Raw genomic sequence first — 25,622 nt, 5'->3', positions numbered from 1 at the left:
TCCTGCATTACTCTGTGTGTGTTTATATCTCTTATGCCACTTGGTTCATTCTATAATTTTCTAAAATATATGTTAAAGCTATCTTCTTACCTTCTTAGATTGCAAAAGCTTCTTTTTCCCACAAGGCCTACATAATCAGAGCTGGTTCCTTCCAACAGGCTTCTTTGCACCTCATTAATTAGTAATCAGGGCAGAAGCCATGCACTTAGAGATCTACATATCTGCAAATGTAAATTATGATTGGGCTCTAAATCTCTCTGCAAGGTATTTTTTGCTAATTGTAGTGCATCCCATTTTCAGACTTCTCCATGGACTCTAAAGTTCAGAAGGAAATTAAAACTTTGTATTGTGCTCCTTCAAATAGCATGGCCACCTTTGAAAATTAGCTAGAAGTACAGATTGAGCAAGGACCTGTTTGAAAAGGAGTGGTATTCTTACTACTGTAGAGGTGTCTAAACCAGTGTTTCTCAACCCATACATTACAACCCAAAAGTGAGTCTCAGGAATATTTGAAAGGGTCGTGAGCAAGTCCCAGAAAAATTTGGGGAAGCGTGGGTTTCTGCTTGCAGGCTGGCAGCATTCCAGCCTGAAAGGAGCTGCTTGGGGCTATTGGAGGCATCTGGTTTTACTTGCATACACATGTGGCTGGCATGCAGCCAGGCAGGGTTGTGGGAGCAGCCCCAGTAGCTGGATGCAGGTAAGTGTATGGGGGGTGAAGGTTGGAGATCCATGGCTTGGGAACTGTCTAGGGGGATACTCACAGGGGCGGGGTGGTGAGAGACACTGCTGGGCGGGGAGCAATAACCAGTCTTCCTAGCGCAATGTGGGAGTACCAACTGAGATAGGGGGTGCCACAGACCTCTCTTCCTCCTCCCTCCAGCCCATGCCAGGGCTGGACTCACTCCATGGCCACCTGCATGAGCCGCAGACACTGCAGTAACCACACTCCAGCCCTAGCAGATGGGGGCAAAGAGCTGTGGGTTGCAAGAGAGGGGCACCACCATGCCGCAGGGAGGTAGGGGACTGTGGGTTGGGAGTGAGGGCACCAGCAGGGCCAGGGGTCTGTGGCTTGGTAACGAGGCGTACCAGCAAGGGCAGGGGACTGGGGGTCAGGGGGTGAGGGGCACTGGCAGGGCCAGGGGGATGGTGGTCCTGAGTGAGGGGCACTGGCAGGTCCAAGGTGCTATGGGTGGGGAGTGAGGGGCACCAGCAGGACCAGGGGGCTGTGGGTCAGGACTGGCCATCAATATTTACAAATGGGTCCTGGTACTACAAAGGTTGAGAACCACTGGTCTAAACTATTTAAACTAGGAGTAATTTATTAGCCTTGTTTGGATGTTCAGAAGAAAGGCCAAGTAGTATGAAAAGACTTGTAGACACTAAGCAGTACTAATCACATGAAAATCTGCCTCCATTGAAATCAGTGAGTGTTTTATCATGGCAGGATTTAGTCCCCATTAATTATGGTGTTCTCCAAGGGTCATTTTTTTTCTGTTTAAGGGGGACCCTATGAACTAATTATATCTAACTTAATCCCATATGAACACTTTTATCAAGGTTCTCATGAGCAAATTGAAAACACAAGAACCTCAAATAGACTTGAAATGAAAAGTTACTTCACACCTGAAGTTCCTTCTTCCCCAAACAAGTTTAGAACAGTAGCATAATAGGATTGGAAGGGATCTAACATCCAATGCGAGATGAGCTGTTTCTAAATCTTCTCAGACAGATGCTTACCCAGTATCTTGACACACTCCAGTGAAGGACATTCAGAATTTCCACGGACAGCTTGTCTTGTTGTCCTACTTCCTCTGCTTCCATATGGCTGACTTGGAGCAACAATTATAAGTCCAGTTTCAGTTTGTTAACTAGTCTAATGCTCTTGCGGAAAGGAAATTTATCTCTGCAATGTCACCACCACATTTGCATACGGGGCAGAGTGTTGCTTTGTGGTTCATAGTTTGATCAGGGTTGCCACAGTCACGTTCTGTAAAACTCCTTCTACACCATCTGTGCATCAAGTGACCGCAGTGGCCATGCCCACTTCAGGTCTGATTTGGAAACTTCCGTGTTTTTTGAGGAAGGTCAAAACCAGGCAGCTTTATTGTTGGGTCGGAAATCAGATGTTTATTCCAAATGGTGGTTTAATTCCACACTTTCCTACAAGCTGCTTCACCATTATGTCCTGCAAGGGCTAGTACACATGTCCACCAAGGTTTTCAGGAGACCATGCGGTGAGCTGGGAGGTTCTTTAAATCTCTATGGATGGGTAGGTCTCGATTGTCATTCATGCAGATGACCTCTCTATATGTAGCTTTATTGCAGCGAATGTTTGGAGGAGCAATATTGGCCAGCACCAGTAACCATTGAACTGGTGTGGATTTCAGGGTTCTGGTGTAGCATGCATTGCAGAATTTCATTGTTGTTGTTGTTAACAGTTGAGCTACTATTCTTATATTAAGGATTTTTTTTCTGAGATTGGATCCAAATTGGCTTTGCTGGAGTTTAAACCCATTGTCTTGTGCCCTGTTCTCTACAGAGAGAGAGAACAGTTGTTCTCCTCTTTTGGGGAAGCCTGTCCAATATTTCATAGATTTCATAGATTTCATAGACATCAGGGCTGGAAGGGACCTCGGAAGATCATCGAGTCCAGCCCCCCACCCAAAGGGCAGGAAGTCAGCTGGGGTCATAGGATCCCAGCAAGATAAGCATCCAGTTTCATCTTGAAGGTGTTCAATGAAGGCGCTTGAACCACCTCCGGTGGCAGGCTGTTCCAGACCTTGGGGGCTCGGACAGTAAAGAAGTTCTTCCTTATGTCCAGCCTGAAACGATCTTGAAGTAGTTTGTGACCGTTCGACCTCGTCATCCCTTGGGGCGCTCTGATGAACAAACGTTCCCCCAGATGCTGGTGGTCACCCCTGATAAACTTATAGGTGGCCATCTGGACTCTCTCAAGCTTCTCCACATCCTTTTTGAATTGTGGAGCCCAAAACTGGACACAGTACTCCAGCTGCGGCCTCACTAAGGCCGAGTACAGGGGGAGAATGACGTCCCGGGATTTGCTTGAGAAGCATCTATGGATGCAAGCCAGCGTTTTGGTCGCTTTACTAGCCGCCGCATCGCATTGCAGGCTCATGTTCATCTTGTGGTCAATGATGACCCCCAAGTCTCTTTCTTCCATAGTGCTAGCCAACATAGCACTGCTGAGCCTATAAGGATGCTGCGGGGGGGTTTTCCCAAGGTGGAGAACCTTGCATTTATCGGCATTGAACACCATCAGATTCTCGTCCGCCCACTTGCTGAGCCTGTCCAGGTCAGCCTGGATCACCTGCCTGTCTTCTGGTGTGGATGCTTTGCCCCAAAGTTTGGTGTCATCGGCGAACTTGGCCAGTCCGCTTCTGACTCCAGTGTCCACATCATTAATGAAGATGTTGAACAGTATGGGTCCAAGGACAGAGCCCTGGGGGACCCCACTGGTCACAGGACACCACGATGAGTGACTTTCATCGATTGCTACCCTCTGGGTCCGACCCCGGAGCCAATTTTCCAGCCAGCGGATCGTGGAGGACCCAAGGCGACAATTGGCCAGTTTCTCCAAGAGACGATCATGGGAAACCAGATCGAAGGCTTTTTTGAAGTCAAGATATATGACATCAATCTCTTCTCCCTTTGAAAACTACTCTCATGTCCCTCTCAATCTCCTTTCCCCCAAACTAAACAGACCTAGTTCTCTTCCACCATTCCTCAAGCAGCCCTCATTCCAACCCCTTTATCATCACCATTGTGTGCCTCTGGATCCTCTCCAGTTTCTCCACATTCTTCCAAAAATGCATACAGCACTCCAGCTGAGGTCTAACCAATGCCAAGTAGAATAGTAATATCACCTTCTGTGTCTTACATGCAACGCTTCTGTTAATACAGCTCAAAATTATATTTCTTGTTTTTTGCAACTGCATCACACTGATGACTCGGCTTGAGTCTATGACCCACCATATCCCCCAGATCCTTACTGCTTAACCCAGTGATTCTCAACCATGGCACCCTGGGGTGCAATGATAGCATTTGAGGGATACCACTAGGAGAGAGGAGATAAGCCAGATAAGCTTGAAGAAACAAGTGCAAGCTCTTCCCTTCCAGTCACTCCTCCCCCCAACTTATTTCAGTACAGGCTCTTGTCTGCAAGCAGCCCCTTCTCCCTTCCAGCCCCTCTTTAAGCACTGAGCATTTCTACACATGCTTCAGAATTTGGGGGGCGGGGAGGGTTGCTTTAATTAGAGTGCTCCAAGAGATGCTATAATTAAAGAGCCTTGAGCATCTTGTGTATCAGCATCCCTGGGCATAAACATGGTTGCAGGGTTGCTTTAACTAAAGCTTATTCAACAAGCTAAAGTTAAAGTGTCCCCGCCACCATTTTTAAGTATGGGGATGCTGATACACAAGACACTGGAGTCTGCTGGAGTGCAGTAACTACCACGCTCCAGCAGACTGGATTAATCAAGCCTGCTCTGACACACTGTAATTACAGTCCATTGGAGCAACCTCGCTATTTGTGTATCGGTGCCCTATAATAAATAATTAATTTTTGGATGGGGTGCCACTTGATTCACAAACACTATAGAGAGATGCCTTGAGTCTAGAAAAGTTGAGAATCAGTGGCCTAACCAAAGATCTCCCATTTCTGTTTGTGCATTAGGTTTTTCTTCCCTAGGTGCAAAACCTTACAGCTGTCTTTACTGAACTTCATTCTGTTGTCTATAGCCCAGGTATTCGATCAAGCAAAATCCTTTCTAGTCCTGTCCTCTACTCTGTTTGCAACCCCTCCCAGTTGTTTGTCATTTGCAGACTTGACCAAGAAGTTCTCTCTTCCTGCACCAAGTCATTAATAAAAAGTAGCACTGAACCCTGTGGAACCTCACTTGAAACCTCCCACTATTCTGACATTGATCCATTTTATAGTGACTCTTGGCTAGCAGTCAGCCTAACAGTAATTCTATCTAGCCTACACTTCTCCAATTTACTTGTAATAATGTCATATGGGAATGTGTCAGAAGCCACATATTATGTTCGCTGCATTCTCTCCAACTAGCTACCCATGTCAAAGAAGGAAATCAAGATCAGTTGGCATGATTTGTTAACATGTCTATATTGTCCGCTAGTGATCACCCTTTCCTTGCTTATGTGTTTACAACACATTGGCCAAGCCCTATGGAGAATTTTGCAGTGTTTGTACCTGTTCTTATACATGGTGGAAGCAAACTATATCATGGGTAGGGCTGATAAGGTCAAAGAGACAAGAGGGAGGAATGGTACAGCACATATGGGAAAGAGCTAAAGAACTGGAGACATCTTGATTTTTGTGATTGATGGTGTCTGAGCTTTTGGGGTGGACTTGAAACCTTGATTATTAAGTACTGAAGGGAGCTTAGGAACTGAAGAGCACCAATCATATTTACCTGTATTTCATTCTTGTACTTCTCTTTATTTTATAGGTAAGTAGAGCATGTAAAAGTCTAGAGTTTGAAGAAATCCTTTTTGGTCCAAAGTTCCGTGTAACCTCATAAACAGAAGGAATTGAAATCTAGAAAGGGGTGTGGCTCTTTTCAGCATCTTTCAAAGGCTCGAGAGACCTGAGGAGGGTTGATACGAGTCCTGACATCCCCTTAGTCAGTTTATAGGGTTTCTAAGATTCAGCAGATTTCATAGACATTAGGGCTGGAAGGGAACTTGGAAGATCATCAGTCCAGCCCCATGTTCAAGGGGCAGGAAGTCAGCTGGGGTCATAGGATCCCAGCAAGATAAACATCCAAATTTCTCTTGAAGGTGTTCAAAGTAGGTGCTTGAACCACCTCCGGCGGCAGTCTATTCCAGACCTTGGGGGCTCGGACAGTAAAGAAGTTCTTCCTTATGTCCCGCCTGAAACGGTCATGGAGGAGTTTGTGACCGTTTGACCTTGTCATCCCTTGGGGTGCTCTGATGAACAGGTGTTCCTGCAGATCCTGGTGAACACCCCTGATAAACGTATAAGTGGAAACCAGATCACCCCTGAGCCTGCGCTTTTCCAGGCTAAAGAGCCCCATAGCTGTCAGCCTCTCTTCATAAGGTCTGTTTTCCTGACCTCTGATCGTGCGTGTGGCTCTCCTCTGCACTCTCTCATGCTCCTCCGCATGCTTTTTGAATTGTGGAGCCCAAAACTGGACACAGTACTCCAGCTGCGGCCTCACCAGGACCGAGTACAAGGGGAGAATGACGTCCCGGGATTTCCTTGAGAAGCATCTACGGATGCAAGCCAGCGTTTTGCTCGCTTTACTAGCTGCAGCATCACATTGAAGGCTCGTGTTCATCTTGCGGCCAGTCATGACCCCCAAGTCCTTTTCGTCAGTAGTGCTAGCCAGCGTAGCACTGCTGAGCCTATAAAGATGCTGCGGGTTTTTCTTCCCAAGGTGGAGGACCTTGCATTTTTCGGTGTTAAACACCATCAAGTTCTGGTCTGCCGATTTCCTGAGCCTGTCAAGGTCAGCCTGGATCACCGTCCTGTCCTCAGGTGTGGACGCTTTACCCCAAAGTTTCATACTTGTTGAGTAATATGTTTGACAATCCCATTGAACTAGTACTAGTTTAACCACTGGATTTCTAGAATCCAGTGTCCTGGAGCCCAACAGCACACAAGGGAATGACAAGTGAACTTCTCATCCAGCTACATTTGATTTCCAGTGGAAATGACTTAAGTATCTACTTACAGATGGGTTGACTTTGGCTCATCCAGACTATGACTTATACTCATGCTTCTGAAGATAAAGTGAGCCACCTCAACCACTCTGCCAACATGCCCCTACTACAGAAATGAAACATCCTTAAAAGAAGTTCCTGCTTTAAGAAGATGTAGTCTGCAGTACATTCTGCTTTTTAAGATTTGTAGAATTAATGATTACATATGGCCTTTAAGTTACTTGGATGGTTGTTACCCATGTTAGTTGGAAGTCAGGCAGAAGGTAGGTCAGGGTGGCAGAGATGAACTGGTTCAGAGAAGCATAAGCTTTTGTAGGAAATGACCGACTTTGTGAGATGCTAGTGTATTCCACATGGCCCCAGAGTTCACCTGCTTACTGCTATGTTGAGCCCAATAACTTTTATGTTTAACCTGATCTTTAGAAACAGAAGAAGCCTGAATTTGAAGGCTGTAAGAGGTATAGAATCCATTACTTCTATTGGTAGTTTCTTCCAATAGTGAATCACTCTCGCTCATATAAATGTTGGTCTTATTCCAGAAAATTTGTACTTCCTGGCTCTAATGTAGAAAAATATTTAAACATGTACTTTACTTTAAGAGGTCAGTGGGAACAGTAAAGTGCTTAAGTTAAGCAAATATTTAGGTGTCTTGCTGGATCAGGCTGCATATACTTCCCATAAAAACAAATGGGAGTTTAGAGCTGGGGTGCTCAATGTATTGGCCCTGTGGGCCTGGTGTGCGGTGTGGGACTGATCTGCAGGCCGGATCAGACCTCACACACCAGGATTGGGCCCACGTGGCCTCAGTTGGGCCCTAATTGCCAGGATCAGGCCCTTGGGTCCCACACCACTTCCACCCAGCCCACATGCTGGAATTGGGCCCTGTGCACCCGATCTAGCATACAGGGCCACATCTATGGGGCTCAGGCTCCCCATGGACCCAAAGGGAGCCCCATAGGACGAAAGGCACAGCACCGGGACCAATTCAGGCCTGTGAGTCAGGGGTTGAACACTATTGGTTTAGGGCATAGATCCTATTTGTGTATGGAGAAGCCAATGAAATTCTCTTTTAAAGAATAAAGGAAATTGTACGGCATTATCCTGTATTTAGTCTCGGAGTCACTGAAAACTTGAAGAAATGGTTTTGAAATTCTAAGTGGAGAGACTTGCAGATTTGGAGGCAGTAATTAAATGCCATATGCTAGCACTAACACATAGAAAAGTTGTTAATTAATTCAGGCAGCTCTGGATCCAGGTGTGACTTTGACAGATTGTACACTAGGGTTTTTTGCAGGTTTACAAATAGGGATAAAAATTCTGCTCCCCCTGCCTCCCCTTCAGAATAGAAAATATAATTATACTTAATTAACCATTTCTGGATTGGCTCAAATGAAGAGGGCAGCTTCTTCTGTAAAAGATGGTCTTCTAAAACTCCCGAAAGAGGACTCCAGTCGCTTTTAAAGGAGCACCCGCCCCACTCCCATCAATGTTTTGTCTTCAAAAAAATAAGCGTGAGAAAACAAATCAGAAGAGATTTTTTTTTTCACTATTTTAAGCCTGCCTCCTCCCTCACTTCTTTAATTTAAACATGAGTTTTGTCATGGTTTGACTCCAAAGGCTATCACTTTGTGGTAATATATGAAAATGGACTGGAAACAAAGAGGTGAAAACTGTGTTACATTTCACCGTTGAGCAAACAGAGCACCTTATTTTGCATCAGGATCTGCACAGGTGGGTCCCTTCTCCAACCTCTGTGGGACTCCATGGTTACAGGGCTTCTCCCATGAAGCTGGAGCTCCACGCGTGAGTCCTACACATGCTGACCGGGCCAGGTTCAGTAGCTTTGTCCTGCTCCAGCAATGCAAAGCAGCTCTATAGCCCACTTAACAGGACTACTATGTCCGATTGCACCAGTGTGACTATTGTAAGCAGATGCAAAGCAGCAGGCTGTAGCATGGCCAGGGTCCAAAAGCTGATTCTGGAGGAGAAACTGTATGATTATGGTCACTCTTCTGGATTTTTGAACCGCTTCTCTCAATGACTGGGGGACCATTAAAGGATGGAAAATGAACACGTGCATGCTTGTGAACGGTGCAAGCATGAGGGCTGGCCCTGGGCCTCCGCTGCCTCTGCTGCTTTGGGTTGCAGCAGTGAGGTGAGGCAGCTGCTGCTAAGATCAGATGAAGAGAAACTTTGCCCAGCTGCATAAGCCTGCTTTGGGACCACTCAACCCAGAGCACATAAGGCATGAGGTACCGCGCACAGCTGCTACAGCAGCTTGCAGCACGCCCAGCACAGCAGCATCCAGCAGCCAAAGGCGGAAACGGCAGACCTCTCCGGCCAAGTTCCCGAGCTTGCCTACACTTTCTCACAAGAACCTCTCAAATCCGTTTGCCTGCATTTGAACCATAAACCTCCGTCCTTTCACTAGGTGTTTTTTATAATATTTCTGTGAGAAAGGTAAGTGCTCTTTTTAGCATGGAATAACTGCAGTGGAACAGTTAAATTACCTGGCAAAAAACATGGAAGCAGTGTTAAACCCGGAGAAGGAGCTCCAATGTTTCTGGCTCCTGCTCTCATGCAGAGAAGCAGAGCTCCTGCTTTTCTCTGCACCAAAGTGTGCATTGTTTCAAGTGTGCTCTTTTTAATGATATCGCTGGTTAGAACAGAGGTAAGGAGCCTATGCAATTTTAATATTGACATTGCCTCTTTAAATATTCATGACGTTAGGCCATCAGCCAATATAATATTGCCATTTTCTTCACTGGTTGGAAACAGCATTGGATGCAGGGCACGTCATCATGTCAATATGAGGGTTTTTTTGTACTCTGAGCATATTTTTTGTCGAAATCTGCATTTTTAAGATGTACCGTACACAGAAGCCGGATGCTTAATTTACTATAAAATCACCCTCCAGCTGAAAACCTGCAAATCATTTTAGTTAAATGGCATATTTGTAGGTTTACTTGTGCAACTGTGGGAGGCCAGTAGGGAGTTTGTCATCTGCTAGCATTCAGAAAATGAAAACAAAGTCTTAGCTTTTTACTTTGGGGGCAAAGAAGTTAAAAGGGCTGGTTGCCAGAATAGCAGCTTTTGCTTTTCTGTTATGGTAAAGGAGGGAGGAGGACCTCGGTGTCCATGAAAGAGCCCTTATTTATCTTGTTTCTGACCTCCCCTCTTACAGTCGCTTTTGACAGAGTCTTTGTCGAAGCAGGACTTTGTCCAAATGTGACTCCCTGTCACCGCACGGTTGCTAAACAGACTTGAGTCACTGTTGGTTTTTGGATGCGGAAGGGGGCTGGGAGTTGGAAAGTCTTGAGTTCGCATCCTGGCCCTGCACCTGACTCACCAAACAGTCGCGGGCAAGACGGCAGCTTTTCTGTATCTCCATTTCTCCGTTGGTCAAATGGATGCCCATAATAGCAAAGCCTATAAAGAAACAGGAGAGAGAAAAGATGCTATTGCTACCAGGTTAAAAAATGGTTAGAGAGCCCAAATAATCTCCAGGTTATTTACAGCCCCATCGTCTTCTGCTGCGGTCAACCCATCTATAGCTCATAGCTGTAACAGGCTCACAGTATTTATTCAGCATTTGTTAACGCTTCATGAACTCTCTCTAAATGTAAGCCTGATAGAAAGTGGGAATGGAAGTTCTGAACAGGACACTTTCCTGAATGCTAAAGTCACACCGGTCTCCTGGAAGTCTTGGGAATGAGAGTCTAGATCCTAGAAATCAGCAGGCAGGGCTATCTATGCCAGGCAGAGTGAGGGACCCTCACTACAAATAAATGTGGTTTATTTTCCACCACATTTCCATGATCTTTTCTGGGAAACGTATTTGCTCTCCCGCTATGAAAAGCAGAATGTCTTCTTTTTGTTTTCCCAACTAGGAATAGATATTTAAAGAAAAATACTCCAAACACCCCTGTGGTGATCAATAAAAATTAGCCTCTGGTTTTTACTGTTGAAATTATGTTAAATGCCCTAAAAGTATCAATGCATAAAACTAGTAAAATAATACTAATAAAATAGATGGATTTCTACTTTCTCAGCTGCAGTGTATTCTGTTTGGCAAATGCATGCTAATACAAGGGAGGTGGGTTGGGGAGCAAAGGAAGATTCGTATTTTGCAAGCACAAAATGAAAATACTTCATTACAAAAATAATTTGCACAATAATAGAAATAAATAAGTGCACCACAGATTCTCTGGAGTAAAGCTTCCCCTCTATCTTTGCTTCCCCACAAACTCTGACAGCCTGCTCATTAACAATGAATAGGATTTGCATGCCATTTCAAAACGAGAAGAAAGGAGAAGTGTATATAGCATATAATAAGCCCTTAGATTTTTTTTTTTTTTTTAATATAGATGAGATAATGAGTTCACTTTTTTTGTAATGCTTCCAGGTCTGAGTTGTGCTGTTATGAACTATTTCATTTTTTTTATGGCCGTCTTCAAGGTTTGAACCCTCGGTCTAAAGTTTGGTTAAGCTGCAGAGCCGGTACATATATTCTGCTAGTGACCTAGTTTACTTGGGCTACGGTGACAATAGAGAAAGGAAATAATTTACGGATCGCTCAAGCAAACTGCCTTTTGTATTTCTCGCAAACTCAACATAATTTCCACTCAAAAGGGTTTGGCTCTTAGAAAGTAATATGCACTCGTCTTGTTAAAGTGCTGCCCTGAAACGTGCCTTATGTCCCCTTGGAGAAGAGACTACTGTATAATTATGAGTAGAGAGGAGAGAATATGATGCATTATTCTTTCCAGAGCAGTTACTACAACCCTGCCTCTCTTGAGTGTTGTGGTTAAGCAGGTTAAAATTGAAAGCTAGGAGCCTTTCTGTATCAGCACATTTCTGTAGAGTATTTTTCATTAATTCATTTTATTATATATCTGTAGCTATATATAGATATAGATATATTTATCTATATATAGATATATAGATATATATATATATATATTGATATACATATATTGATATAGATAGCTATAGATAGAGATATATTTCAATATATAAGGAAGGCGTGGACTATTACCTGTGGTGAGGATTTATGCAAAAATGTCTGCTGTCTGACACAGGGTGCTGCCTCTTAACTATTATGATGGGATAAGGGATGCAGAATGACTTTAGTCATCGAATTAGTACGTTAGATAAACAATCACCACCAAAAAAAGGAGAAGGATAAAGAGGAGAAAGATTTGAGGGGTGGGGGGCGGTTGTAAGTATAATGCGTTTGCCTTAGGACTCGTCTTCAGTGACAGAGCCAGACTCACATGACTGGAGCCTGGTTTGATGTGGTAATGAAGCATTGATCACAGGAAAAAAGATGAAATGGCCTTTGCTCATTCATTATTTTTATCTTCTAGCTGTGGAAGACAGAAAATTGTTCATAGGAATGGTTTCGAAGAAGTGTAATGAGAATGATATCAGGGTGATGTTTTCTCCATTTGGCCAGATAGAAGAATGCCGAATTCTTCGGGGACCTGACGGGCTGAGCAGAGGTGAGTGTGCAGTCTATAAAGTCTCTTTCCTTAAGTGCTAATTGGAGCTATATGTCACAGGCAGGGTAGATGTAGCCACTGTCTGCAGCTAGAGGTTATGCTGTAATATGCCCCACGTGATGACGTTACCCACATGAACTTTTCACAGTGACTGAAATTATCAGCTTTTATTTTTAATGTCAGAAAGGTCTTGGTGCCAACATATTAACTTGTGTTATCACACTGTTTGTCAGATGGAAAGGTACCATTGCACCCTGAGAAAACAATGCCCATTCTCCCTATCATGCAATCAAAGATTTTGCTTCCCTCTCCTTCTCCTTTGTACCAGAGGGGGAAAAAAATCAACCATTTAAGTGATAGGTTGAAGACATCTAGGGTCATGTGAACTGGCCCATCCTAGAGTAATAAACCCTCTATTCCCAAATTTCCTCTCAACCACACATAAAACAAGAAAGCTCTGTTGTGACTCAGGAATAGAGTCACAAAGGGGTTAACCGCTAGAGTTTTGTGCAGACAGAGCTTGCAAAGGGAGCTTTCATAGCTCACGTCCCTAGGTCAAACCAGAGGTACAGCAGGAGCGCATCGCTCAGCCATGTGAAAGGCACAGTCTGGAGCACGTACCAGGTTATTATTTCAGTGTGTTGGAAGAAAAGTGCAGTGCAGACTTCGACAGCTGATTATCCCCTTTTAGCTATGCAACAGGCAGCATTTTGTATCTGAGAAAGGCTCTTGAAAATATATTAAAAAGAGAAGCAGACATATTGATGACCCATGCTGCCTATTAAGTCATTGGTGTATGGATGTGACATTACTCTCTGAGCACAATCCTTCCCACCAGCTTATTGCCATATGGAGCTGCGTTGGGAAGAGGATCATGGCAAGCCCATCTGCCTTAGGGGAAAGATGCCATGCTCCAACTGACACACTTTAAAGGCACAGAGCTTAAAAATCAAGTAAAAAAAAAAAAGTGGGGTTGTAAAGAAACATATTATTTTGAAGAAACCAAAAATGACTTGTTTCTGGCTATTTTCTTTTTCTTCTAAATATGTAAAAAAAAGTACCTAGGAATCACAGTTTATGCATTTTATTACAATTTCAAATCACAGAAAATGTAAACAAATTCGGGGGGGGAGGGTCCAATTTCAGAAGTATTCAGTTGCCTTAAACTCTGGAGTCTATAAAATTATGAGCAGCAGCTTGCAGTTTCAAGATGGTTATATGCAGCAATTTGTCAACTGCCTATTGAGTCCAGCAGAAGAGGTGGGGATCTGAGGGCCAGCAAGGCGGCTCTCATGGTGGAAAGCATTGACCATATCATGTCTGTGTAAATAAGAAATAAAAAATGCCCACTGCAAACATACTCTGCCTGTGAATAAGAGGCCACGTATTCCATTCATGAGCATGGGACAAGCAGCACACGTGCCTGAAATTGTACAGGCAAAGACCCTGGTGCTATAGGCTTCACGGACAGGGAGGCAGCAGTCCATCCATGAGCAAGCAGCAGGCTTGTATTGCTTTTAAAAACCTTAGTACCCAAAAAGTAAACTTCTAGAGTGTGCATAAGATTTAACGTGCAAAGCCAAAAAGTGTAGGATACCGAGTTAATTTTGCAAATCGCATTGTATCAAACAGTAAATATGAGCTGAGCCAAGCCAAACCACTTACATTTCCAGTGGCAAGGGCATTCAATTGTGTCAGCACCATTGAGGATGAGGGGAGTGATGCTAGGTAATTATTGGAGTACTCAGAATGGATTATAAAATAGCAAAGCAAATGTTTTGAGTCCTATAAAATGTTTTGGCTCTTCAGCATGTACCTATCGGTGAGTAACTGAATATCCGTGCATTCATCTGCTTCTCTTCAATAGATATGAGCTTTTCTATTTTTATACATGTATGATCAGGAGGGCTAGTGGGAGAGGCTGGGATGATACGGTTTTATTCCCCAGGAGATGGCAATTACACTATCACAAAAGTTGAGATTTTAAGTCCCATTACAAATTGATCAGGTGTTGCAATATAGCACAGTGATCAGAGAGCATCGTAGGTTAATATGCTGGGCTTTCACCTCTGGAGACTGAAGATCACATTGTAGATAGGTCACACACAAATAGATGTAGGAATGTATTGACTTAGCAGAGCTATAGACTCTCTAACGTTTGGGTTCATTTCTGACACAGTCACACACAGTGGTATTATATCATGCCCTGATGTATCATGCCTTGTTAAACTTGAATTGCTTTCTACACCCATGTTCACACTTGAAAATGAGTTCAGCAGTGGCTGCCTAGTTTCCAGGCAGATGTTTATCAACTTCACAAAACCACCATGCCAAGAGAGAAGGCCAAGTGTTGGGAAAAGTGACTGGTATTGCAGAACAGAAGTGAAGGGTGCCAAGAGGGATCTTAGAGGAGACAGCATGCAACCAAACTCTGGTTCTTTCTAACTAGGAGAAAAATGAATACAATTCAAACTTGAAACACATTCAAATGTTTTATTGCAGGGGTTTTCAACCTTTTTTAATAAGTGTACCCCCAGCAGGGGGTACGTGGCAAACCAATGGACATGGAGTGAGGGGGTGGCGAAAAGCCGGACACAGGAGGGAGGACAGGGTGGTGAGTGGCGGGACCTTTCGAAATACCCCCAGGGGTACACATACCCCCGGTTGACAACCCCTCTTCTATTGGATTGCTATTTGAGTTTCCAAGAAATTCCCCACTACCATACACAATCTTTTTTTCCCCTCCATGTATGGCAACTGCCTTTTCAAATATTCAGCCCTCACAGAGAGAGGCAGGATGAATGAAGAACAGTCACATTCATAGGAGAGCATTGTCCTCCGAATGCACATATGTTTGAGAGAGGATACTGCCCACAATGCAACAAAATGAAAATGCAGCCAACCCAACAGGCTCTGCTTGGCTATTTTAAACTGTTCTTCAACTACGTAATCATTGATGGCTTTAAATATTAGCACATCATGATACCGCAGAAATGAAGAGCAGGAAAAATATAGTCATTGACATTTAAGTAAGCTTTGGACTAAGTAAAATGCTTTGGGGAAGGAATTTTTATCATCAACAGATGAGAATTTCCAGTCACCAAAGATTGCCACTGACACGACTGTTTTGTAGAACAATTTGGTTCAGTACTACTGCTTTTTTTCTTAGTAAATAAATGAAGCTTTCAATCAACTTTTGCCCCTGTTCACAGTATGCTGGTAATACATTTGCCTCTCAGATGGCTGCATTAGACTATAAACATGTAGCATGGACCTCTAATGGCAGTATACCCTGTAGCCTGAGCAGGAACAAGTCTCCCCATCCACAGTGGCATGGGAAGCTGTTACACTTTGATGAGTGTGATAGAAATGCTCAGATAAAGAGAGGGAGAGAGATGGATTGAACAGGTTGTTGTTAAAGTAGTGTCAAGCCAAGAGCAGATAGAGCTTTAATAAAGTCACACCCATTCATGTTGCTACACATAAAGGTCTGTCAGCATTTCTGCTTCAAATTCCTATTGCCAGCTTTTAGAAAGCCATCTGTAAAACCAGCCTAAAACCAGCATACAAGGTCCCAGTGGTGGAGCAATATATTTTAAATGCATTTTCTAAAACCTCTGTTTAGCCACCTCCTATTGCCATTGTTCCTTTGCTCCTGCAGCTGAAAAAAATGGCTTTATTTTACATCTGTAAGTGGTTTGATTTCCACACAAGTCCAGCAGGTAGGCCGTGGCCATCAAATGTTCCTTGCTATCTAATGTCTATTTGAAAGCCTTGGTAAAATTGCTTTTAGATATAGAGACATTCTGCATTTGAGATATGTCTGTTGAAAAATAAAAATAATGAACTGGCTGTCTCAGGGCTGAAAAGAAATGAAGGCTGACCTACCATCCAGCTCAGGGTTTCTGAGACTGTAGTGAAGCTTGAAACTTCCTCTGAGCTAGGGACAGACATTCAAAAAGCCGGAGCCTGAATTGATTCAATATTTGCAGGTTAGTCTAACCTGCCTAGATTGAACCAATTTGCAAGTGAACAGACATTCCCTCTGGACTAAGGAAATGCAGGCTCATGCCTGCAGCCACTCAAACCAAGAGCCAGGAGTGCCGGAGGGTGCCCCCAGCTGCAGGGCAGCTGTGCTGGGGGAGCATGGCCAGGCCCCAGCACTAGCCTGGAGTGAACTGGCCAGGGAGGGGTTTAATTCCCCCCTCCCTGTCTTACCAGCATGGATCAGAGCTACAGTCTACTGCGCACACTGGGGAACGCAGCCACATGCCGGCCGGCATGGCGCCCTGACACAGAGAGGGCAAGGAGTGCAGTTATTCCCACTTCTGCCCCCAGCGGACCGCAGCTGGGGTCCGACCACCGCCGTCACCAGTCACTCCCTGTGCGGAGCGAGTGGCGGGATAAGCCCCCTCCTGCCCCCTCCATGAAATGCCGGGGGGAGAAATAACCCCACCTCACCTAAGGGGGCCCTGCCAGGCAGCTTCTGGCCATGCCCCGGCCTTACTGCTGGAGCAGTGAGGGGGGAGCAACCATGACGGGGGCTGCAGTCCCTCTCGTGGCATCCTGGAGCACGAGCCTCTTCCCAGCAGGGGTACTGTTCTGTGGGGCAGAGAAAGTGGCCACAGACACTGAGAGGTTAGCGGCAGTGGTGCTGGGGTGGTTTGGGGGGCCATGGCCCCCTCCAAGCCCGGTGCCGTCCGCAGCAGCTCTGACCCCCTCACTCACAGCCACCCGCCATGAAGAGGTTTGTGCTCCCCAGACACTATGGCAGGGGAGAGAATGATTAAGGTTCTAAATCACTTGTTGCAAAAGATTCCCCAAATCTCTGAACTTGTTAAGGAAACATAAATCTCCTGCTTCCCAGCCCTGTGCACTGCATATAAGACTGCATCCACCAGCACAGACCACTGTGATCTGAGAGATGAAGCATTCCAACAGGGGACGTAATGGTCAAAATGTGAGCCCCAACTCTGCTACTTATTTGTTTCCAGAATCCTGTCTCTTGAACTAGACATAACAAGAGTCATCTTCCATTATAAAATGCTTTTTAGATCATTAGATCCAAATTGTGATTTTACTATAGATATTATTATTGTCAATAGTTTGATAAAGACTCTTACAGAAGTTGCAAATAGCAAATTATACTGATATGTCAATAAATGCAATACAGATAGTGTAAAGAAGTCAATGCAGCCATTAGTATGCAGTGAAAGAACCTGCTACGTATGTGATGTATGCAGTCAGAGCTATCATTTGCATTTTATAAGGCCTCTGCATGCATGATAACACATCTTTTAAAATCCTGTTTGTCTGATTTCTGCATGACACGGTTAAACCAGATGAATTCTTCAAATTCTGGGTATAGGGAATTTATTTTGCAAAGAGCAAGTGAGACTAGTGTAAGGAGAATCAGCTTACAATCAGAGAGTAATTCAACTTTGCAAAATTCTACTCACACGGCAAGGGTTTTCTGAAAAATATCATCATAAATAATTGTGTTGCTATCAATTGCAATAAAGGACAGGTGAATGGATTCTGTGTCTACACAAGATATTCCATTGCACAGTCCCGGCAGCTTTGTCAGGCTACAGTAACATAATGTGCAACACATGAAAACAAATCTGGGTTTGTGACTAGTCTGTCTCTCCTAGACAAGCATGCAATGGGAAGAGAGCAATATGTGGGCTATATATTTCCTATATGGGACACTATGTAGGCCTTCCATCTGAGTACGTCAACGCATTTGCACTGTTACTTTACTTTATAACTTTTCAGTTTGTAAATACTATGGTAAAATCACTATGTTTTATTTATCTGTTTATCACTGACATATCCAAAGTTGGAGGAGATTTGGAGATGTAAATTTGTAAGAAGAAAAAAATGTACCTTAGGATAGGAACCTAAAAAATTAAAAAAAAAAAAAAAAAAGCGGGGGGAGGAGGAAAATCATATTCATTGTCAAAACAAGAAATTAATGGAAGAGGTAGCAGGAAGCATAAATTAAATATAAAATGCCCTTTCTCTGGTCACCTTGGGCAAGTGCCACAGTGGCGGGCACTTTGAAAAGTGCCTCGCCCTGTGACACCTGCAGTTGTATAAGTGGAGAAATGTGCATCAGCACTGAGAAAATGGCGGCGGCCATAAATCGGAGGTGCTTTAGTTCAAAAGCACACTGCTGCCATTTTCTGCACTAATTGAGTCTGCTCTGAAGTGGCAGATCATGGGATGAAAAAGATCTGGCATATCACGGGATGAAAAAGTATGTGTATAAGCGCCCTTGGTCACTTATACGCATAAGAAAGAACATTTTATCAAAAGCTTGTCTACCGTTTCTCCCATGTTGGTCCAGTAAAAGATATTAATGAGCAAATACCCGCTTCTCTCACATTCCCCAGATTATCACAGCCACAGCAATTCTGAGACATTAGAAAGGGGATGTTTGGGTACTTTAGTTTTGTATATTTTTGATTTTGAAGTCAGCATTTTCCAGTCACTAGTGACTTTGGGAGTCTGATATAAGACACCTTAAAAGACCATGGTTTTCAGAGGACGTTCTCCCATAGATATTTTTCTTTTCCATCACAGGGGTCATAAGAAATAACATCTCTCATCTAATCTATAGATATGGAAAATCAATAAAGGCCTAAGTTAAAGCATGTTGGTAGGGTGGTGTGGAAAACATACACCTTGCTATGTGTCTGATATGGACAAATGAAAATGGCTTCAGTCTCCAGAGTGTTCTGTCCAGCATCTTTCACCAAAACTCTTCTCTCGTTCTCAGGCCTACGAAACCATGTTGTGGGGGAGGAGGATCACATAGCGTGCCTGTAGATGTGCAGGACACCTGCTCCAATGCACTGTAATAACAACTCATCAAAGCAGTCTCAAATAATTGAGACTCCTAATTGGCATGCTCCAGTAGCCTTGGTGTCTTGTGTATTCAGTGTCTCTGCACTTCAAAATGGTGGCAGGGGCACTTTAACTAAAGCTCATTGGACGAGCGTTAGTTAAAGCACCTGTGCCACCATTTTGAAGCACTGGAACTCTGAATACACAAGACGCTGCAGGCACTTTAATTAGAGCAGCTCCTGAGAGCCACTCTAAAGTGTCCCCACCTCCAGAGCACATGTAAAGACACCCATAAAAAGGAACTTCAGCCTCAAGAGACCACACAAGGGACCACTAAGAGTCTGTACCATTTGCCATTTCCTTGTCAATATGTAGCAGAAGTGTTCTCTTTTTACTTGGGGATTTTTGGGGTCACCTGTTAAGGTGAAAGGTTGCCTAATCAATGTGTCCCCATGTACAGATTACACTAAACCACTTAGTCAAATATTATTTTTAATGAACCTGACTACTAGCTGCACAAAGGAGTCTTTAGGAAAGGAAAACTCAACTGTAAAGTCAACTTGGAATAATTGATATGAGAAGAACCTTTTATTTTCTGTCCCCCTTCCAATCTTCTCTAACCTTTTATTTTATTGGTAGTTTGTAATTTGGTACAGCCTTCCTAGAAGACCCTAAAATACTCTGCAGATGCACATTGGTCCAAAGACCATGCGGTAGGATCACTTCAGTCATCAATGATGGGCAGACACGTTTAGGAGAAAACGTGGCAGCTGATTGCTATAGTAGTTGTATCACTATAGTTAAGGACAGTGGTTCTCAACCTTCTTAGGCTCAAGGCTTGTTAGACACAAAGCACCATCAAAACTAATAAAGCAATTCCTCTGTGGCAAGGAATTGAGAAAGACTACAACAGATCAGAATGTTTTTGAGGTTATAAATTTCTATTAGAAATCTGTAGGGTTTTTTTGTGATTATATGCCCAAGTGTGGGGTAGCATGTGCCATCCTTAAAAGGATCTAACAGCATCCCAGACTACTGCATCCCCCTGGTTGAGAGTCATTGGTTTAAGAAAAGAATGTTATACAGTATTTGTAATCAGATTTTGGGCAGGAAATGAAGAGATGAGTAGCAAATCGGAAGTAGATTAAATATCAGAAAGACCTTCCCAACTGTAGCCATAGGACAGTAGAGCAAACTGCATCTGGAAGTTGTAGAATTGAAAGTTTTCAATTGGAGTTTTTCAAAGAGAAGCTGGATAGACATCTGGAGTAGATGGTCCTTGAAGTCCTCTTCTACCTTATGATTCTATGAAAACAAGCACTAGACTATGATTTGTATTGCCAGAGGCTGAGATTTTCAAACCTATATTTTTAATGAGAACTGAGCACCTCAGTGGCTGAGATGGCATAAAAGAAAGAATTACAATGAGCTTTTCAGTGTCTTGAAATTGTTATTTTCTTTTTAAAGCTGATTTTATATATATAATTTGTATTTAAAATATTGACAATATCAGAATATAGAAAAAAAATGGGGATGAGCTTTTATGTGTATGTTTTATTTATTATAAATATAATACATGTAAATGTATTTATATTCACATGTATTATATTTATAATAAGTAAAACACACACATAAAAAGCTCATCCTCATTCATTCTATGTCCTGAAATTCTTGTTTTTGTATTTAAAAGTGTGTAGGTCTGTGCCCACATTCATGTGTGAAATTAGCTGTAGAAAAATTAACAATTTCAGAACATGGAAGACAGGGTGAGAATATATTTTGTATAAATTAAATATGCAAATAAAAAAGGTAATCCTTGTTATTTCTTATGTCCTGAAATAGTAGAATTTTAAAGCTAATTGTGTGTGTATGTATTTAAAGCACAATTAGCTTTAAAAATCTACAATCCTATGTTTATTTATTTGAAGTTCAGATCCATCTTTTATTTGAAGTTCAAATCCTTTGAGTCCAGATTTATTTTAAGCTTCCGTTCTCAACATTAGGGACCAAATTCCATATTTAGCTACCTAGGTAAAAGTGGCTGGATTTCTAGATGTCTGAAATGTTTGCAACTGCCATTGTCTCAGCTGGGAGCTGTAGCTTCTTAGCATAGCTGGCTAGGGACAGACACTACACATAAACCAGTTTAAGTGATCAGAAACTGGTTTAAACCTGTAACAGAACAGACATTCAGGCTAGGGACAGACATTCAAAAAGCCTGAGCCTGAATTGATTCAACCTTTGCAGGTTAGTCTAACGTGGCCAGGATGAATCGGTTTCCAGCCATACAGACAGTCTCTCTGGCTTGATGAAATTAAGGCACATGCCTGCAGTGGCTCAGGCTAGAAGCTGGGGGGAGCTAGAGCAGCCCTGCTTTCCCTTCCAGTGCTGAGGAGAGGGGAGCTTGGCCAGGCCCTAGCAGAAGGCTCTGATTAGGGAGAGGTGTAAACCCCCACCCTGTCTGCAGCATCACAGGCTTTTCCCTGCTTGCTGCTCAAGGGGAGAGAGTGTTGCCAGCCTGCAGCCCTGGGCTAGCACTCTGAGGCAAGTGAGGGGGAGCGGGGGGGGGTGCAGCACATGCATCTGTTGATGATATGGAGCTTTTCACTCTCCCTCCCTGCTTCTGTATACTGTCTGCAGCAAACTGACAGGCAAGCAAGCCGGGGGGAGGGGGGAGACTGATAACAGTGATTATCACCCATATCTCCATGTTTATTGGCCCATTAAGAAAAAAACAGAGTGACATTACCAGCTACCTGTTGATTCAGCACAGACCCAGCATGTGGTCTGCTGGCTAATACACAGACACCTTCTTAGCAAGGCAGAGGGAAGGGGAGAATTTATGCTTAGCAGAGAGTGGTGGTGGAGGGGAGCAAACAGCTCTTCTTGCCAAATCAATTAACTCTGATACTACCTCCAACCAGGTTTATCTCAAACTAGTTTCAGCCATTTTCAAACTGGTTTATATGCACTGAACATCTGTTCTGTTACAGGTTTAAACCAGTTTCAGATCACTTAAACCAGTTTATGTGTAATGTCTGTCCCTAAGGTCAGTGCACATAAACAAGTTTCAAAATGGCTGAAACCGGTTTAGGATAAACTTAGTTGAATGTAGTATCAGATGCAACTGATTTGGCTCAAACCAGTTTATGCAATGTCTGTCCCAGACCCCTTCCTAGTTTAACTTAAACCAGAGTCCCCCAGCATCCTGGCATGCTCTCTGGGCTGGGCTCTCTGCTTCAGCCCAGCTGGGCTGGGCCTGCCTCTCTGCTTCCCAGTCCAAGCAGGGACAGGCAGGGGTAGGGGTCTGGCCAGGCAGGGGTTTAATTCCCCCCTCGCTGTCCCACTGGCAGGGACCCAAGCCAGGTCTGCAGGACACTCTCCCCTCACTGCAGCAGCAGTGGGGACCATAGGTCCTGAGGTAGAGGGGGGCAAGGAGAGGGGTTAGCCTCTTAGGGGGTGTGGCTGCACCAGGGTCTGGAGCCTCACCTCCAGCGCTGCCCCTGCCACCGCTGGAGCCCGCAGCGCTTTCCACTTTTCCCCAGCACTGAGCAGCAGTTTTTCTACCATACTGCCACTGCTCAGCCTGGACAGGCAAGTGTGGAGCCAGCACGGGGTGCACAGGGTCAGGGCTGTGCACGCTGGTCCCTGCCTGTACTGTGGGGCTGGGGCCAGTGGCAGCAGCAAAGGAGCTGCTGTGGCCGGGCTGCCTAGAAGGGCAGTCCCACTGCAGAGCAGACCCAGCCCAGCTGTGTGCCTATGGTGTGGCGTCTCAGCCAGGCAGGACCGAGGGATCCACTGGGGACCAGACAAAGCTCCTCCATGGGCCAAATCGGCCCAGGCAATAACGTCTGGCCATAACTCCACCTGGCCGCTGGAACAGCAAGGGGGCAGTTTTGCCAAGTGTGAGCCTCTTCCCATTAGGAGGCCATGCTGTATAGCAAGGAAAGCTGCTGCAGGCCATGGCAGAAGCAGTGGCAACACTGCGGGGGCTCTGGACCCTGATGCTGCCCCGCACAGCCCACCGCAGCTCTGCCCGCTTCTCATTGGGGTCCCCCCCCCCCGGAAGGGATTCATGCTCCCTGACATTATGACAGGGTCTGCTGCCCGCACCAACGGTCCTGCCTCCTCCTGCTTCAGTGACTGGGTGGAGGCGTGGCCAGATGCTGGCCCAAAGGGCCCCTTGGCGGGGCAGGGACAGGGGTTATTTCCCTTCCCTCTGGCATCTGGAGGAGGGTCCAGCAGGGGCCTTATTCCCCTGCAGGGAGCGAGTGCAGTGGCAGCGGTGGGCAGACCCGGCTGCCAGTGGGGTAGAGGGGAGACTAACCTCCCCCCCATGCCCACCTCTGCCTCAGGTACCATGGTGCCCCATTGCTGCCGCAGCAAGGGGGGAGCACCTAGCAGACCCGGCTCCGGTCCCTGCCAGTGGGACAGCGAGGGGAAAATTAAACCCCTCTCTAGCCATGCCCCCCCAGCACAGCTTCCCTGCAGCCAAAGGCCACTCTAGCACCCCTGGCGCCTGGAGACTGCAGACACGTGCTTGCATGTCTGTTCTTTTTCAAACCAGTTCAACCTAGGCAAGTTAGACTAACCTGCAAAGGTCGAATCAATTCAGGCTCTGGCTTTTTGAATGTCTGCCCCTAGCCTCTTAAGACAGGCTGGTTTGTTTTATGTGCCAAATATGAAATCAGATTCCCAAACTTCGGCGCCCATGTTTGAAGGCATGCAGCTTGGTATACAATTTGTGAGTTGTATTAGTGCCATGCAGATGTTCTTAGGCTATACTTTACTAGTATTCCTGGAATGGGCTTGTCCAACGTGGCCAGTGACCGAACGCTTGACTTCAGTGGAAGCAAATTAGGCCAACACAGGCACAATATGAAATTTCCACCCTGACAAAGCAGCTCCTGGTTTTAGGGGAGGCGCTTTGTAGGAGAGGCATTTATAATGGATTCGCAAGTTCTTTCAAATTCTCTTGCAATTTGGAGAAAAGACAAAACATCGAAGTTTAGATATCCTTTCAATTGACATGACAAGTGTAATAGATGTGTTCCAAAATCTGCTTTGTGGCAGGGCTACGTGCCTTCCTCAGATTCTGTCTGTAGGAGGAAATTACTTTGAGAAACCTTTCCCCAGTCAATCATTTATCTGTTCTATCAGGTTAGAAGGCAGCCGTAGAGAAATAAGTGAAATTCACCCCTTTTCATTTCTATTAGTGTTCCATGACATTTTGAAAGTAGAGCTGATAAATAATTGCAAGGTGAATTACAGGTTGGTCATATTTACAAATTGATTTTTGTTTTTAGATATCTGGTGATTTAAGGGAAGTAATTTCCACGCTGTCTTGGCTACAAAACGGTTGTCTTCATATCCTTCCTATATTTTCCCCCAGACTGAATTCTTCTATAGCTCTTGCCTAGAAAGAGAATTGCTGAGGCAGCAAGCTAAGGAGCATGGCACTGACCATGGCAGATCAGACGCTTGGTTAATGAGGGCCAATGTGGTGCCTTTGGCAGCGTCCAATAGCTGCTGCTTCAGAGGAAACGTGCCCTTTATCTTAGAGAAGCATACACAATTTTATATGATGAGCTGAGAGGGCATAGGCATCCTTGTTGTCTACACCTTACACCCTGAAGCATGACATCTGATTAATCTTATTTTAACGTGCCCAGTTACAGATATTATTAATGGTCAGAAAGCTATCTGTATGGGTCTCAAATGACTGCCTGTTGTCACAGATTCTCCGGGTTGATTATACGCTCTGTAAAAGGAAGGTGTTCACCTCTGCTTTACTCAAAATACCACAAGTCTTACTGTTCTAGCAAGAGCTGGAGGGATGCTGCAATGTCTCTGGGCCAGATCGGGTTCATCAGTGTTTCTCTGCTCCCTCTCCAACATGTTATAGTCGGACAGATCTTCCAGTATGGGGGACGTGTGTGTGTGTGTGTGTGTGTACGTGTACTATTAAAAGTAGATCACTCCAGAATGAGTCAGGTTGGTTATATTTTATCCTGAAACACAGCTTGGGAACCGTGCTGAATTTGCTTATTTATCTTAGTGTGCTGCTATCTCCGAAGCCTCCTGATATCACTTTAAAAGCCAGATTTTCAAATGATTCCAAGGTACCTACAGTTCCCACAGCTGTTTGTGCAAATTAGGTATCCACGTGCACAAGTGGCCAATGGTTAGCAGTACGGAAATCGGCTGTGAGCGGTGGGTAATTTATACACCTAACCTAGCCTCTGGTCCTCTGCATAGAATTTTCCATTTTAAAAATGCTCAACATTCAAAGAGCTCCAATTCATTCATCATCTGCTCCTGTTTTATAGACAATGAGTTTCCTTTATGCTAGTAGCTCAGTATATGGCACTTTACACAGGACTAGTCTAAAAATCTTTTCACTCCAGAACTAAGCAATTAAAGGCTATTCAAATGAATTTGGGTCGGGGGTGAAGAGAGGCGAGGCTTGACCATCAGATTGGACGGAGAAAGCCCCAACAACTATGCTTTGTGGTTGAGAAATGGCAAGAGCTTGAGAGA

At 44.5% G+C, this 25,622-nt stretch overlaps 1 protein-coding gene across 19 annotated transcripts in view; it reads left to right on the top strand.

The window, feature by feature from the left end:
• The window catches only part of CELF2 (CUGBP Elav-like family member 2), a 490,120-nt gene that overhangs the window by 396,459 nt on the left and 68,039 nt on the right, over positions 1–25,622 (top strand). For all 19 annotated transcript variants that reach the window (XM_025213055.1, XM_025213061.1, XM_025213079.1 and 16 more), the window contains one exon: positions 12,096–12,230. In XM_025213055.1, the coding sequence (XP_025068840.1) occupies positions 12,096–12,230 (135 nt within the window). The remainder of the gene's footprint in view (positions 1–12,095; positions 12,231–25,622) is intronic.

The sequence above is a fragment of the Alligator sinensis genome, unplaced genomic scaffold (genome assembly GCF_000455745.1).
Source record: "Alligator sinensis unplaced genomic scaffold, ASM45574v1 scaffold268_1, whole genome shotgun sequence".
Taxonomy (NCBI): domain Eukaryota; kingdom Metazoa; phylum Chordata; order Crocodylia; family Alligatoridae; genus Alligator; species Alligator sinensis.
Note: the sequence above shows the minus strand (reverse complement) of the source record. Positions and strands in the feature narration are given on the sequence as shown.